Consider the following 16,057-nt stretch of genomic DNA (forward strand, 5'->3'; position numbering starts at 1 on the left):
AGTCTGCTTACACTAGGTTATAATTATTCCCTTATTTGTGGGATTACTTGATGCTTGTTACCTCCACTAGAAGTAAACTCCATGAATGCAAGGACCTCAGTACCACCCCCAACTTGTCTCAGTATCAGTTATGTCAGGTTTGGGGAAAGACTGAATGAGGAGTGGGAAATGAATGAGTGCATCCCCTCTCCTTTCTCCCTCTGCCACCCAAGGGCCCTAAAATGGCATTCCCTGTGACCTAGGGTCACCTCCCTTAAATACCTCCTCCAGATTTTGCCTACAGTGCACATTCCACAGACTCAAAATCCAGCCCTTTGGACTGTTTGGGGGATGGACAATACTTCCTGTGTCCTTCTCTCTGGCCCCAGATATCCTTAATCACTCCCTGCAGGAAACAGATGCTTGAGGATTGAGGACCAGAGGTGAGACAAGTTCTCTAGGTCCCATTCAGCCTATCTCATCTTCAGGGTTCGTGGGAACTACTGGGTTTTTGTTATTGCTATTTTTCCAGTGCCTAGGATCAAATCCAGGGCTATGCTAGCATATGCTCTTCCTCTGAGCTACAACCCAGTCCTGTTGGTGTTTTTAAAGTCAATTTCCTGGTTAATTAGAAGCAATAGGGAAGGGGTCCATTAATGCTCCCTCTAGCCTACCTATCATCTAAACTTGCTTTTTATTTCACTGCTACTTAATATCTCTCTTTCCTTGATGAAATTGGTTCTTTTAATTTTTCCTGGTTTCCAAGTATATTAGTTTCCTATTGCTGCTGTACAAATTAATCACTCTTATGGTGTTATTTTTTGCGGGCCTAAAGGGGCCCCAGGGTGCAGGCTGGGTTGCTTAGAAATTGCTTGTTTTGCATTCCAAGGGTTCATGGGTATTTCCTGTATCCCAGTGGTTTATGGGTGCTTTTCGTTTGAGACTTATATGTTTTTATTTCTCTGTAGCCCCAAATTCCTTTATCATCCCTAATAGTTATTGTAACAGCCAAGCCTTTTGCATTGTTTCTGAATTGAATATAATGAGTTAAGGAATTGAAGGACCTTAAACTTCTCATGGTGGCACATGCCTATAATCCCAGAGACTCAGGAGACTGAGGCAGGAGGATTACAAGTTGAAGGCCAGCCTACGCAATTTCAGGAGACCCTGTCTCAAAATAAAAAATAAAAAGAACTAGGGGTGTAGCTCAGTAGTAGAGCATCTCTAGGTTCAATCTCCTCATCACTCAAAATAAATAAACAATAAAAAGAGCTGAGGCTATAGGACAGAGCATATACCGGGTTCAATCTCCAGTACTGCAAAAATAAATAGATAGATAGATAAATAAATAAATAAAATAAAATGAGAAGAAAATAAATTGGAGGACCTTAAATTTCACTGTCATTTTGAAAAGTACAAAAGACAGCACATGAGAAGTTTAATTAGACATTTAAAGAATCCATAAACCAGGCCTGGAGGCACACACATGTAATCCCAGCTATTTAAGAGGTGGAGGCACGAGGATCACAAATTCTGTTACTCCAGCCAAGTCAAGGACCCTGTTTGGATTCCAGCTGGTTAAATTCAGCTGTCCACCCACATTGGAAATAAGCAATTAACATTAAAAAAGGGAAAATGAATTTCATGCAGTTTGGCCAAACTGAGGAGAAGCAGCTACATTACTTCTCTGCTAATCCTACAGAAGTGGTTACAATTTCCAGAAACAAAAGCTAGGTAATAGCTGGCTAGAGAACAAGTCAGTTTCAGCTTTCTTGGTACCATGCAGGCGAAGGGGTAATTTTTTTCTTAGCATGACAACGTTCAGGAGCTGTTTCAGTTCAAGGCCGTCCTGGAAACGTCAGCAAGATCCTGTCTCAAGATAAGGTAAAAAGTGCTGGGGATGTAGCCCAGTGGCAGAGCACTTGCTTAGCATGTGCTAAGGCCCTGGTTACAATCCCCTCCCCTGACACCACCAGCACAGAGAAAGAGAAAGAAACAAAAGGGGCTATGAACTCAAAATTTATCCACTTATTGCAATATAACCTTCAGTAAATCATTTTACTTCTCTAAATTACAAAGTAGGAATAAATACAACAATGCATCTCAGATTTGCCATCAATGAAATGAGAACAATTATGCTACTTATCCCATAGAACTATTGTAAAGATCTGTTGAGTTATACTCACCTAGCACTTAAAATTGATCAGCAAATATTTGTATTGTTATTATAGCTAGTTTGTGTTTTATCACCATGCCTAATCCATGTAAAATACAGGTTTTCATAAAAAGGTTCATGGGATCCTAAAAGGGTCATGAATTGGCTTCAGGAGGTGCATGAATCATTTAAATTACGTGCAAGCTTAGAAGGTGAGAGAGCTTGTAGCTTTTCAGGTTCTTATAGAGTTTCAAGACACAGGTGGTTGAAATTAAAGACTTGAGATATCTGAGGGAAGTTCTCTGATTAGTGAACTTGCAAGATAGCAAAAAAACTCTGGCTCTAATCTCTAGTCAATACATTTAAAATGTGATTGTTAATGGTTAGGGTTGTAGCCCAGTGGTAGAACATTTGTTTAGCTTGCACAAGGCCCAAATAGGCAGATAGATAGATAGATAGGTAGATAAATAAATAAATAAATGATTTTAAACCAAGTATGGTGGTGTACTCCCGTAATCCCTGCATCTCTGGAGGATCATAACTCAAGGCCATCCTGGCCTGAAAAAAAAAAAAGAAAGAAAGATAGTAAAGAGCTGGGGATGTAGCTCAGGGGTAGAGCATTCCTGGGTTTAATCTTCAAAATTAAACTAATAATAATAATAAAATAAATTGGAGGACCTTAGATTTCATTTTGGAAGTCTCAAAAGACAGCACTATTAGAAATTTAACTAGACACTTAAAGAAGTTATAAACAGGCCTGGAGGCATACACCTGTAATTCCAGCTACTCAAGAGGTTGGGCTCCCAAGGAAAAAATGTGATTTTATAAGAGCCCTACTATTAATCAGAGTTTCAGAGACCATCAAGATCCTAATTAATAAAAAAAAAATCAGTGAGCAAACCAGAATGCCAGGGATTGTTTGTCTAGTAACTAAAATACTTGTTCCGCTGGGCGCAGGGGTACATGCCTGTAATCGCAGCAGCTCGGGAGGCTGAAACAGGAGGATTTCGAGTTCAAAACCAGCCTCAGCAAAAGTGAGGCACTGAGCAACTCAGTGAGACCCTGTCTCTAAATAAAATACAAACTAGGGCTGGGGGTGTGGCTCAGTGGTTGGGTGCTCCTGTGTTCAATCTCCAGCACCAAAATAAGTAAATCAATGAAATAAAATACCTGTTTTCCTTATTCATTTTCCTGATGGAGGTGCCTGAGCATGATTGACAGGGCTGTCAACCTATAGAAAACAGGACCACTTGGTAGCTTCTTACAGGCATCAGGGTATCTGGAAAATAAATTACTTACTCAGAACAATGGTAAAGAAATCCAGGTATACAATTAGAAGAGATGTTTGTATATGGACTATGATAAAATGTAATGAATTGTCCCTGTACCATATCAAAGCAGCCTCACTAATGCCCATGACACTCCTGTCACATGTACAGTCTTTCCCTCTTTCTCTTGGAGTATTACTGTGTAAAAGCAAGACCCACCTTAGCTCATCTTTTTGAATATGCAGGCAAGCTCTTTCTATTCATGAATTCTTTCTGCAGAAAAGAAATAATATAATTGATTATGTTACAGGATTTTTCTTTTCTTTTTTTTTTCTTTTTTTGGAGTGCTGGGGATTGAACCCAGGGGCACACCCCACCCCCCATGTTTGACAGTACTTCACCACTGAGCTACGTACCCAGCCCACTTTTTCCTTTTTTAACCATCAGGTGCATTTTGATGAAACAGTATTCTTCTTACCTTAATTTCAATTGGTATTTCCCAAAACTCTCTTTTCAGGTATTCACTTTCTCTCGGGTGGTGACTTTCTCAGGTAGTTCATTCATTATTCATTGATTGGTTCTAGGTTTTCTGTCACCGTTGCCTTTTCATTACTAAGTGACTTCCTATGTCAACCAGAAGAATCCACCTCCCTGCTAAGTACTATCATTATTGTCATCATTCTCACCATAAGGATAATTAAAAACAACTCTGTAAAGAGGAGTTGCGTGTGTGTATGTTAATAGAGCCATCTTTTTTTTTCCCCAACCCTTGGTACTTGTGATTGAATCCAGGGTCCTCTACCACTAAGCTAATGTACACATAAGCTACATCCCTAGTTCTTTGGATTTTTCATTTTGAGACAAGATCTTTCTAAGGTTCTGAGGGTGTAGTGACACCCTCAGTTGTTGAATCTGGCCTTTGAACTTGTGGCCTAAGTCTCTTGAGTTGCTGGAATTACAGGCATGCACCACTACACCCAGGCTGAAACTCTCTTTTTAAGAAAAGGGATAATACTAGTCCCCTTCTTATAACTAACCACACTTGCCTAGCTGGCAGGAGACCCAGGGTTCAATTCCCAGCACCATTAAAAAAAGAAGAAAGAAAGAAAAAATCTAATGCAAACTTCTAGGATTGCTAAACTGCTAGTATATATATAGCTAACTCTTATATTCTTTGCTAACGTGCAACATTCTTTCCTCATTTTGTCTTTATGGAAATGAATCAAACCCCAAGGAAAATAGAGATACAGATTACCCAGGGACACCAGAGGATACTTCAGTCCACACTAGATCTCCTCAGACATCTAAGTCAATACATTCCTTTTTTTCTTTGAACTATTTTATTAAATATGTATATATTTTATGGTGCCAGGGACCAAACCTAGGTCCTCGCACATGCTAAAAACCATACTGTACACTGAACTAAACCAAGGCCTGAATAGCGTTGTGACCAGGCTTTAGACAGGGTCTTGCTGAGTTACCCCAGCTGGTCTCAGCCTCGAAAATTGCTAGGATTATGGGTGGGTTCCACTGGATCTAGCACATTGTCCTGTTTTATATTCTTCATCTTTTTTTTTTATCAAGTCCTGAGATTATCATGTTCAATTTTTTTGCTTATTTTTTTTTGTCCCATCAGAATACAAGCTCCATAAGAACAGAGATTTTTCTCAGAACGTCATTTTCAGCACCTTTCGAAGTGCCTGGCTCATGAGAGGGTGTCAGTAATAGACACTGATTGATTGATTGAATGAATGAGTGAGTGACAATCAAGCAGTACTGATTCTAATCGTGCCCCCTCACACTGGAAATTTAACTCAGGGACATTTCACCACTGAGCTACACCCATAGCCCTTTTGTTTGTTTGTTTGTTTTTATTTGAGACAGGTTCTAAGTTGCTTAGGGCCTTTCTTTATTTCTTCCTTTTCTTTTTTTGGCTCGGGGGTGAGGGGTACCAGGGCTCAAACCCAGGGTTGCTGAACCACTGAACCACATCCTCACCCCTTTTTATTTTTTGAAACAGGGTCTTGCTAAATTGCTTAAGGCCTTGTTAAGCTGAGGCTGGCTTTGAACTTGCAATCCTTATGTGCCTCCGCCGCACAAGACCCTGTGAGCCACCGTGCCCAGCTATTCAGTGTCTTTTTAAGTTGCTGAGCCTGTCCTCAAACGTGAGATCCTCCTGTCTCAGCCTCCTGAGTCCCTGGGATTACAGACATGTGCCACCTTGCCCATTCAGAAATATAATTTTTTGTATGCTTTACTTTATCTAATCTTTACAATAACCTTATGAAATAAACAACTATCATATTATTAATTCACTTCATCATACTATTAATTTCATTTTAGAGCAGAAAACTCTTAGAGAAGCAATTTACCCAAAGTTATGTTTGATAGTAATTTGAGAAATTAGAATTCAAATCCAGATGTTCCATACACTTTCTATCCCTCAAAATATCTGCTTTATTTTTTGTAATGCAAGTCTGGAGATCACAACTGAATTCCAAGTAGAAAAATGAGTTTCCTGCTCCTGTCTTCACCCCCACTAACCCTGTTGGTCTTATCCCCAGAGCCACCGTCAGAGAAGCTGGCTAGCTGCAGCCCCTGAAACCCCAGGGACATGGGATAGGGCCTGATCTGAAGGGTTCACTACACAAGAAAGCAGGAAAGCGCACATTATCGGTAGGCTTCCAGCTCCAAAGCAGATAGCCAAGAAGGGGCTGGCCTGGGTATGCACTAGAACCTTTTCCCAAAACTTCACTAATCAGAAGAGTCTCTCTTCCCAAGGGGATGGGGCCAGGGGAGGGAGGGAGGGAATGAGGGGTCTAGAGAAAAGGGCAGAACTATTTATTTTCATAATACTTCCATGGAGGCCAAAGTTCCTGTCTTACGGATGGAGACAGTAACAGAGGGAGAAATTTCCCAATCTCCAGCATTGAATTATAAAGAGGTACACTTAACTCCCCACCCTCCCCACACCTTTTTTTTTTGTACTGAAGATTGAACCCACAGGCTCTTTACCACTGAGCTATATCCCCAGCCCTTTTATTTTTTATTTTTGAGACAGGGTCTCTATAAGTTGCTGAAGGCCTCACTAATTTGCTGAGACTAGCTTCGAATTGATAATCCTCCTGCCTCAACCTCCTGAGCCACTGGGATTACAAGCATGTACCATTGCACCCAAATCAAATTTCTTCTGATATTGTAGACTGCGGAGTGGAGCATTAGAAGATATTTTCTATATTAACAATATCAGGGCTCAATTAAACCCATAAATCTAATCAAAGCACTTCTAAAAATTATTCTGTATTCCTATATCATTCATTTATATTTGAAGAATAAATAATTGAGTTTTATTCTTGAAAGGTGTTTTCTGATATGCACAGACACTGGAGAAACTACGGTTAATTTATTGCTCACTTTCACTTCACTTCATTCTCATTAATCTCAAATTATGCTCAAGTTAAGTAGCAGTTAAAGAGCTTCTTTCTGCCTATTAACCTATTATACTAGCTCGTAAACATATGTGAACAGTTCATGGTTCGAATAATGCTCTGGGTTTCATAGCTCCAGCATAAAGACCAAACTTAAGACAACTAACCTGTTGTGTAGCCAGTTACATGCCCCTTCAACACATATAATGGAATCCCACAGGATTTCCATAGTGCTAATCATTAAAAGCCCTGTCTAGTGAGTGTCACTGTATCAACAGCTGTGGAAACTGAGGCACTCAGTTTAATTGAGGTTAAGTTTAAAATCATACAGAACACTAGGAAAGGAGGCTTAGTTTGGGGGCTTTGACCATTATAACTACTCAACTGAAATCTCTGTATGCCAAGGATTTTTCCTGAATGCCACTGATTTCTAGGTAAAGAAAAAAATTAAGGAAAAAATATAGTTAAAAGAAAAAAAAACATTAAACATGGTATCATGAAAGGTAAGACCCTTTGTGATTTAGACCTAAAATGCTTTGTGATTTAGACCTAAAAAAAGACTCAATACCTTTATATCACTATTTATGTACATTAAGTATGTAACAGTATTTATGTACTTAAAGTATACTTAAATTATTAGAATAACTTCAGATGCTATCAAGATCCCAGCAAGCCATAAAATATGTGCATCTTTTTTTGAAATGGGGCATTGCTATGTTGCCCCATTTTTTTTTAAAAAAATGGTTGACCTCAAACTCCTGCCTAGGCCTCCCAAGGATCTGGGACTACAGATGTGCACCACCACACTCCAGGCCTATACTAGCTTTACAGCCAAATTTCAACTCCTTTTCAAGTAAAGGCTATTCACGAACAGCTCCAGGTCCTCTACAGCCTCATCTCCTGGTCTCCACAGCTATGGTGGAGAAACTGAGCGTTTTGCAGTTTCTCATATCTCCTAGTCTTCTACCTGGCTACTTCCTGGGCAACCCTCAGGATTAGGGAGTTAGCCACGAGCAGTTTGAAGTCGGATTGTTTTATATATCCTTGTGTCCTTGGGTTGCTCAGAGTGATTTCCTTGAATGGATTTCAAAAATCAACTTTCCTGGACACTGTCTGAATTCACAGCCCAGAGGGCTTCCATACCCGATCACCTGACCTTTAATTTTCTCTCTTTTCTATGCCCCACTGACTTTAAGACTCCAGTTGGGTGTGGTAGCACACACCTATAATCCTAGAGACTTGGGAGGATTACAAGTTTGAGGCCAGCCTCAGCAACTTAATGAGACCCTGTTTCAAAAGAAAAATAAATAAATAAGCAAACAGACTCAAGCCACACAGTAAAAGACAATTCTAAATTCATTAAGAAAATAGTTAACAGGTAATAATTAATGTCCAGGTCAAAAGGACAGTATATAATAATCACAACCACAAATTAGTCAGAAATGTTCCTTCCTCCCTTTTTAAAATTTCAATGCAATTAATTGTTTTCAAGTTACCTCACATAGTCTTGTATAATATGTATGCTAACATTTCATGTCTTGTTTCTTTCTGGGCTCTCATTTCATAAAGACCAGAGACATGTTTTTATATCTCCACCCCAATTGTGCTAAGAGTGCTTTCCATAATGAAGACATTTGGAAGAGATTTCATTGAAAATTTAATTTATTGAGTACCTACTGTGTGCTAGGTATGGTGACTTAACACTGGGGACATTGGTGATGCATAGTCACAGTCTCTTCCCTCAGAAAGAAAAACATTTAAAGTATAGCTTAAGGATTATAAGCAGGGTTTGGGTGTAGCATAGTAGTAGAGCTTTTGCTTAGTGCATGTGAGGCCCTGTGTTCAATATCTCCAGCACTGAAAGAAAAAAAAATTACAAACTGGTGTATTGGAGTGCTTTGAGAGCAAGGAGAAATCACCACGTTGGGGTGCAGAAAGGTCTCCAAGCAAGGTTGCCTTGTTTTGGTGTTAAGGGGTGGGATTAATATCAGGGTTTAAATCTACACTGAATTGATGAGTGATTTGATGAGTGAATTGATGGGTGAATTGATAAGTGAATTGATGAGTGAATTGATGGTGAGCCCCAGAGGGAATTTAAGGCAACTGGTAAAAATAGGTGCTTCCCAAGTCCCTCCATTAACTTCCTGGGATATATCTACGGTTCATCTGCAAGACTCCTGGAGATGATGGGAACCCCCTGAGAGGCAGAGAAATGGAATACTCGTGGGTGCTAGAATTCAGAAACTCCAAATCATCCAAACAAGTAAACAGAGTGTTAAGGTCTGTAGACAAGTCAAAATAACACCTGGTATTTTGCCAGGGGAATGTTAGAGTTCCTAAACAAGTCTGGATGGTGCCTGGCAAAATGCCAGAGGGAGTGGTTTGAGAAGTAACAAAAGCCAGCTATTAAGTGTGGAGATTCCTTATTGGTTGACTGACTATCTAGTTTATGCTAATTAAGATAAGCTGTGTGAAATGTATAAATAGCTCTGTTGTCCTACAATAAATGGCTCCCTCTCCTGCTGTATAAACGTACACAAGTTAATTCGTCAACCCCCGGCTATTGTGCTGCAGCCAGACTCCGGCACAGGGTTGACAAATTATCTTCTTTTCAATGAGAACATTGTGCCTAAAATCTGATTTGTACCTAGGAATCATTAGTATAAAAGTTCCTTACTTTATAGGATTGATAATTCTGCAGGAGGACTTGGCACTTAAATTCTGTGGCTAGCTCAGAACAAGGGCACACAATGTTCAATGGTTAAACATATGTGGGTATGTTTCTAAAGCTGAATTCCAATTTGATTATGAGCATCCTTGATACTGATTTTGATCCTGGGTGACTCTATAAACAATCCAAATAGGGCATGGAAGGGCATGTGTCATGGTTTGGATGTGATGCATTCCCCAAAAGCTCATGCATTAGACAAGGCAAGAACATTCAGAGGTGAAATTATTAGGTTATGAGAACCTTAACCCAATCAGTGAATTTATCCCCTAACGGGGACTAATTGAGTAGTAACTGAAGGTAGGTAGAGTGTGACTGGAGGAGGTGGGCATTGAGGCTGTGCCTTTAGGGTATATATTTGTATGTGTGAGCTGAGTCTCTCTCTACTTACTGATCATCATGTGAGCTGCTTCCCTCTGCCACACTCTTCCACCACGTTGTTCAGTCTCACCTGGAGCCTAAAGTAACCGAGGTGGATTTCTATGGACTGAAATCTCTGAAACTGTGAGTCCAAAATAAAACTTTTCCTTTAAGTCACTGCAGTGAAAAAGCTGATTGAAACAGCGTGCTTTCCATGGGGTTTAAATATAAAGGAATTAGAGGTGGCAAGTGCCTCCTTGGTTAATATATAAATTAGGCCAGACTGATTTCATTTTTTTTTTCCCCAGAATCAGAGGAGTAGGGGAGAATAGAGAACTTGAACAAAAAGTCTTGCTAGTCTAAATGCACCAGGTCCTCGCTCTCTTTTAAACTAGCATTTCTCTTTTAAACTAGTATTTCTCATTGTATCATTCATTTCGAGCTAATCACAGCTTTGTGATATCTCAGAAATATTTTTAGATGTCTTTTAATTATTTAACTTTCCATGTCTGTGTTTGTACTCTTGTGTGTTAGGCTCCCCCAGAGGAAGGGAACTTTTTGATGTTTTAGCTCCCTACAAGTCTAACACAGCCCCTTGCACTTTACACCTTAAAAAAATAATAATACTAGTTAAGGAATTAATAAATGAGTTTTTAGGAAGAAAGAAGTTAAGATAAAAAATTTCTCCGTGAGAATGTGTATTTCCATGTGTATTTCAGATATGAATCAGCTAGTCAGTGAAAATCGTGCTTTTAATATTCACCAGGTGTAGGCAAAATCTTGCGCTGAGCTTGAGAAATTCATCACAGGCAGAATAATAAAGTGGGCGGAGACATAGAAGGCTCAGAACCTTGAGGAGGTGGAGTCACAGAAAGTTTGAGCATTTCTGTCCAATCAACATGAGACGGTAGGAGGAGGAGGGGGAGATAAAGGGGGAGCGGGAGATCAAGAATCCTGCCCAGTTACAGGAGCCAGCCAGTGCGAGCTGCAGCTTCTTGGCTTAAGTGCTTCTGCCCACCGAGAGTGTAGGATTCTTTGGCCTGCTCCACAATGGCCTTCGCAAGTCTGCGGAAAGTGCTCATCAGTGACAGTCTGGACCCTTGCTGCAGGAAGATCCTGGAAGATGGAGGGTTAATGGTGGTGGAGAAGCAGAACCTGAGCAAAGAGGAGCTGATAGCCGAGCTGCAGGTAAGGTGAATCGGAGAAAAGCGAGGTCTCTGGGGCATCCTCCGCTGAAATAGGCTGGCTGAGCCCAGGCCTGCGCGCCCCCTTCCCGGCCCCGCATATCAGATTCTCGGCCTCCTGAGATTGGCAACTAGCGGGGAGAGGGAGAAGCGGGAGGAACTGTGAGCTGTAGGGTGCAAACTATCCGTCCAATTTGCAGCCGCGTGTTCGCGTTGGCTTGCCTCCCGCGAGCACTGCAAAGCGCAGGCTGCTCCAACTGGTCCTGCCGGCGGCCGGTGAGATGCCAGCGCGGCTCCTGCACTTTAGTGCCTAGTGGCTCTGGCTGCCAGGCGCCACCTCCCCATTCCACTCCTTCTCACCGGAGCATCCAGGGGAGGGGCGCCAAAGTGGCCTCCCTGAGTGGAGCCCAGCTACTGGCCTTCCCCAACAAGGTGCTGGCCCTCCCGGTCGCTTTCGGCCTTCGCCGGGGGGCGCTGGCGAGTCCCAGCCAGTCGCGTGGTTGCTGGGGGAAGCATCAGGGGAAGGCGGCCCTCCCGGAGCTGCCGCTGCGAAACGCCTTTCGTCTGATGCAAGACCTCCGCGAGCTTTCACCGCTCCTCCGCCTCCTGCAAGCGCCTGAGGAAATGGGGCGGGCTGGGGGCGCGGCGAGATCCCCGGGCCGCCCACGCGGTCGCCGCCGCAGCGGTCGCGGCTTGATCTCCACCTTTGGCCTCATCCCTGATTAAGGGTGACCGGACTAGACTAGAATCTGATTCCAATCGCCCGTGGTAACTTTATTCTCATCAGATCTTCCGATTGTTATGTATAATTAATGAAACCGACTCCAAATCTTTATCTACCTTCTTTGACAAAGTCCTGTCAAGTTTGGGGACTTTTTTTCCTCTAGTGGCTGCGTTTCCTGCCTCTACATTCCACCCAGCCGCCCAGTCTCTATCTGCCTTACCCCCATCGTGCTGTTTTTCCTATGCCCTACACTCGCAGAGAAGCTTGTAGGCTAGTTAGGGAGCACAGAGGACACACAGGAGACAATTGATCTGGTGACATGGTGCTCGGTGCTCAAATTTCAAGTTAGAATGCCCAGCAGCCTAGCCTAGCTGATGCTCACTTTCCCTCAGGAAGAGTGCAGAGAGAGGTTGATCATCACAGATTGAATTGGTGGGCAAGGGCTCAGGACCCGACCCTCGAAGCACGGGTGCTTGGTTGGATGGTAGGCTCCTCACACTTGTCACCTCCTTTTTTGTATCAATGGTATCAGTGGCCTTGGCTCTGGGAGATGACCAGCGTCTCACCTTCACCTCTACCAGAGCACCAGTGGCTGCAACTGGAGGCTTGACAACTTTGCAGTGGAAGTGAGAAATCTTATACCCTAATGAAGCAGGATTGAGAAGGGAAAGCCTCTTCAGGAAGCAGGGAGGGCTTCCATGAAGTCCGGAAGTTGCATGGTGGGGGTGGGAGTCTGTGCTGAAGCTGAGAACACTTTCAAGGCTCGGAGAATTCTTGGCAGGAAGAGAGGGGTGTTTGTTGGCTCACTTGACTGTGGGCATTGTTGGGTTGTTTGAGTGCTCAGCCTTCATGTCTGTCTTGGTAAAATAGTTCGGAATGCCAATCAATCTCTTGGGCAGCCACTGAAGGGCTCTCCTTTCCACATTTTATTCTGCAAGGAGAGGGGTCTGGCAGAGTGTCTCCTGCCCTCTGCCATTTAAATCTTGTCAATGCTGGAGCAAGCTTTAGCACCAATGACAGAACTGATCTTCCTACTTTAGCTTCACTGCTTTGTATTCTGAGCAGGCACCATTTGCACTCCCTCATCCCTGATCAAGAAGTGTAATCATCCCTTCTCTCTCCTAGTAGTGCATTTTAGACTTGAACAGAATCATAGCTCATTAGTGGGTAATGAAGTTAGTTTAATGGGTCAGCATTTAAAAAACAAAATAGATAATCAGAGAGCAATGCAGATAGCAAGGATATTATTTCATTCACTTTGTTTCAGTTATATGTGTAGGTGTGGTGTCTTAGTATGAAATCACAACTTAAAACTGTGTTTCTCAGTTAAAAAAAATAAAAAGTTTGGAAGGAGTTAGGGATGTAGCTCTGGAGTAGATTTCTGGCCTAGCCTATGTGAAGCCCAGGGTTCAATCCCCAGCACTGCAAATGAACAAACAAAAAAACTAATTTAGAAAACATCAAATTAGAAAAATAAAGCGTCTATGCAACTCATGTCTTAAATAAACCAAACATGCAGGAAAATATTTAAATAATCTTATCATGTTTCAGGAACTTTCAAACTATGACCATGTGCCACCATTACATCCTAACTCAATACTCTCATCCACATGTGTGCACCTAGACATATATAAGTTTATGAAATAATACTACGTAAGATGTATTCTGATATTTTCTTCTATTCATTAAATAGCAATGCTGGTCAGTACCATTAAATTGAACACTGGTAATGCATCTAATCTACTGAAGCACATTTATATTTTATCTCAGAATTTTCAGAAAGATTAAGAAGGAATAAATTTTTCTATGCAAGAATCCACCATTTCAAAAGCTTTTTAAAAATAAACATTACACTGGGATTTGGTTTGCATGTGTTAAATAACCACCTAGTTAATCAGGATCACCCAAAGAGTGCAAAATAGAGTATACCTGTATTCCCTATTGTTGGGGAACAAGACCAGGAGAGCTTCATTGATTTGCCCTATGATTTAAGTCAGAGGCAAGAGCAACCCTGAACTACCTGCAAGATCAAGTCTGCCCTCCTGGGAAAGGAAACATGTGTGAACTTGAGGAATGGGACTTGGTTTCCACTGCTGACTTAACATAGTTTGTCTGGAATATTCATGAATCAAACTGATCTGTGGCTTGCTGTTTTCCACCTAAGGAGAGGGGGAGTGGCAATGTGCAGGGAAGCCCTGGGTGTGCCTGTTCCAGCGGCAGCTCTGATACAGAAACCACAGCCAAGAGCAGTAAACAGCAGAGTGTATTTGCATTGAGATGCTTGATTCCCAAGATGGTAGGGAGGGGTGTTAAAAAGGAGGGCTGGTGTATTGAGAAGAAAGCTCTTTTGGATCTTTGGATGGGGCCATAGTTTGCACAAGTAGAAGAAAGGAGTGAGCAACCTGGAGCAATTTTGGAGGGAAGGAGTGTTACTTTGAAAGTTCCCTTGAAAGTAGGTTGGCTGTCAGGCTCTCAGTGAATTGTACTGATGGAATGAATAGGGAAAAGGTGGCTGGTGAGGTTGTGGGAGGTCTTGGAAGCTAGATAACTTTGACCAGTGCCATTCTAAAATGGAACCAAGGTCTCCTGAATACAGTCTCCAAAGGCCAACTGGTCCTTGGGACAGGCCAGCACCAAATGCACACTAGTACCCATCGGATTCGGGGTGCTTCTGGCTCATTGGTGTCCAAGAAGGCTGGCTTGGGAAAAGATAGAGAGATTGCAGGGTAAATCTCCATAAAGAGATCCATCCAAAGAGGTGCTTTTGAAAGGAAAAATTGTGCTGTTTCTCTGCTTGTTCTTGGGTGATGCAAGAACAGGTGGATTCTTGGGGAATCTACACCCTTTACTGTTGGTTTTTCTTGTGGGCAGCAGATTTTCAGAGCTTGGGGAGTGTGATGACAGCTTTGGAGGAAGCACTAAAGGAGGCCCAAGGGAATGACTGAGTAGAATACGGGAACAGTTCTCAGGAAGGATGTAGGCCTGGAACTGATACAAGGGATACATCCCTACTTTATATCTTCCATCTCTCCACCTTGTCAGTGGAACTTTGACCTTGGGTCCTGGATTGACTATTTCTAAAGGCGGTTTAATCCCTCAGTGTGTAACCAGTTGCCTAAGGGGTAATTACTGGCCTTGAAGGAACATACTAAAAATGAGCAAACCCTGTTTTTACTCATATTGTTCCAGTTGCCCTCCAAAAAGACTATACAAGACACACTCCCATTTCCCTACATGTCTGCCAACACAGAATTTTATCAATTTTCATTTTGCCAGTATGATGGCTGAAAACATATTTGAAATTTGCATTTCTCTTTTTTTCTTTTTCTTTTTTGAGATAAGAGTCATGCTAAATTTCCAAGGCTGGCTCAAATTCATGACTCTCCTGATTATGCATGTTTTTTTTTTTTCCCAAATGCTTTTTTTTTTTTTTAAATTCTTTAATTCATTTGAAGTTTTAAAAATTTGAAGTGAGCTAGTAATTTAAATATTTTTCCTCTTGAATTTTCCTAACTCTGTACATTGTTTAGTCCTTCCTATCCCTGTCAATTTGAATTCTGACTTTATTTTCTAAATTCCCACGTGTTCATAGGTCTGTTTGTCTAGTGCCTATTTGGTTCTGTTGATCAATTTCTAAATATGTGTCTTGTGCTCTCTTTCAACTTGTTCTCCCTTTTCAAAAAATTCCTGAAAATCCTTCAGCACTGTCACAGGTGGATGACATGCCTTGTTATCACAGTCAAGGGAGGGGGTTTCTGGTGTTTAATTGGGGGAAGGCAGTAGGTGCGGGTTTCTGTGGGCCTCAAATCACTGAGCTCATTCATTCACTGGGGGTGTTTAATATGGTTATTAATATGCACCAGCCTGCAACCCAGATTCAATTTGCTCTTGTAGTTAAAGCTATTCAAGGCTGTCTGTGGCTCCCCATGGGCAGGCTGACTGGAAGGAGTAGGTAGCCAGAAGATCTGGGGCCTTTATTGGGGATCCTAGAGGCCATCTCACAGGAGCCACATATTTCTGCCAGTGTCTCTCTTGGTTCAGGTGTTTTTAAATCCTATATTTGTAAGATCTTAGACTTAGACCCTCAAACAACTTGGACTTAGTCTGGCACAGTGGTGCCTGCCTCTAATCCCAGTGATTTAGGAGGCTGAGGCAGGAGGACCACAAGTTCAAAGCCAGCCTCAGCAATTTAAAGAGACCCTGTCTCAAAATAAGAAAATAAAAAGTACTG

General features: G+C 41.9%; 1 protein-coding gene across 1 annotated transcript in view; it reads left to right on the forward strand.

Moving 5' to 3' along the window:
- Positions 1–10,860: 10,860 nt before the first annotated feature.
- Positions 10,861–16,057, forward strand: part of Phgdh (phosphoglycerate dehydrogenase) — a 34,249-nt gene continuing 29,052 nt past the window's right edge. Inside the window, exon 1 of the mRNA XM_005334941.5 lies at positions 10,861–11,106. Coding sequence (XP_005334998.2) covers positions 10,969–11,106 — 138 coding nt within the window. The 5' untranslated portion in view covers positions 10,861–10,968. The remainder of the gene's footprint in view (positions 11,107–16,057) is intronic.

The sequence above is a fragment of the Ictidomys tridecemlineatus genome, chromosome 11 (assembly GCF_052094955.1).
Source record: "Ictidomys tridecemlineatus isolate mIctTri1 chromosome 11, mIctTri1.hap1, whole genome shotgun sequence".
NCBI classification, from domain to species: domain Eukaryota; kingdom Metazoa; phylum Chordata; class Mammalia; order Rodentia; family Sciuridae; genus Ictidomys; species Ictidomys tridecemlineatus.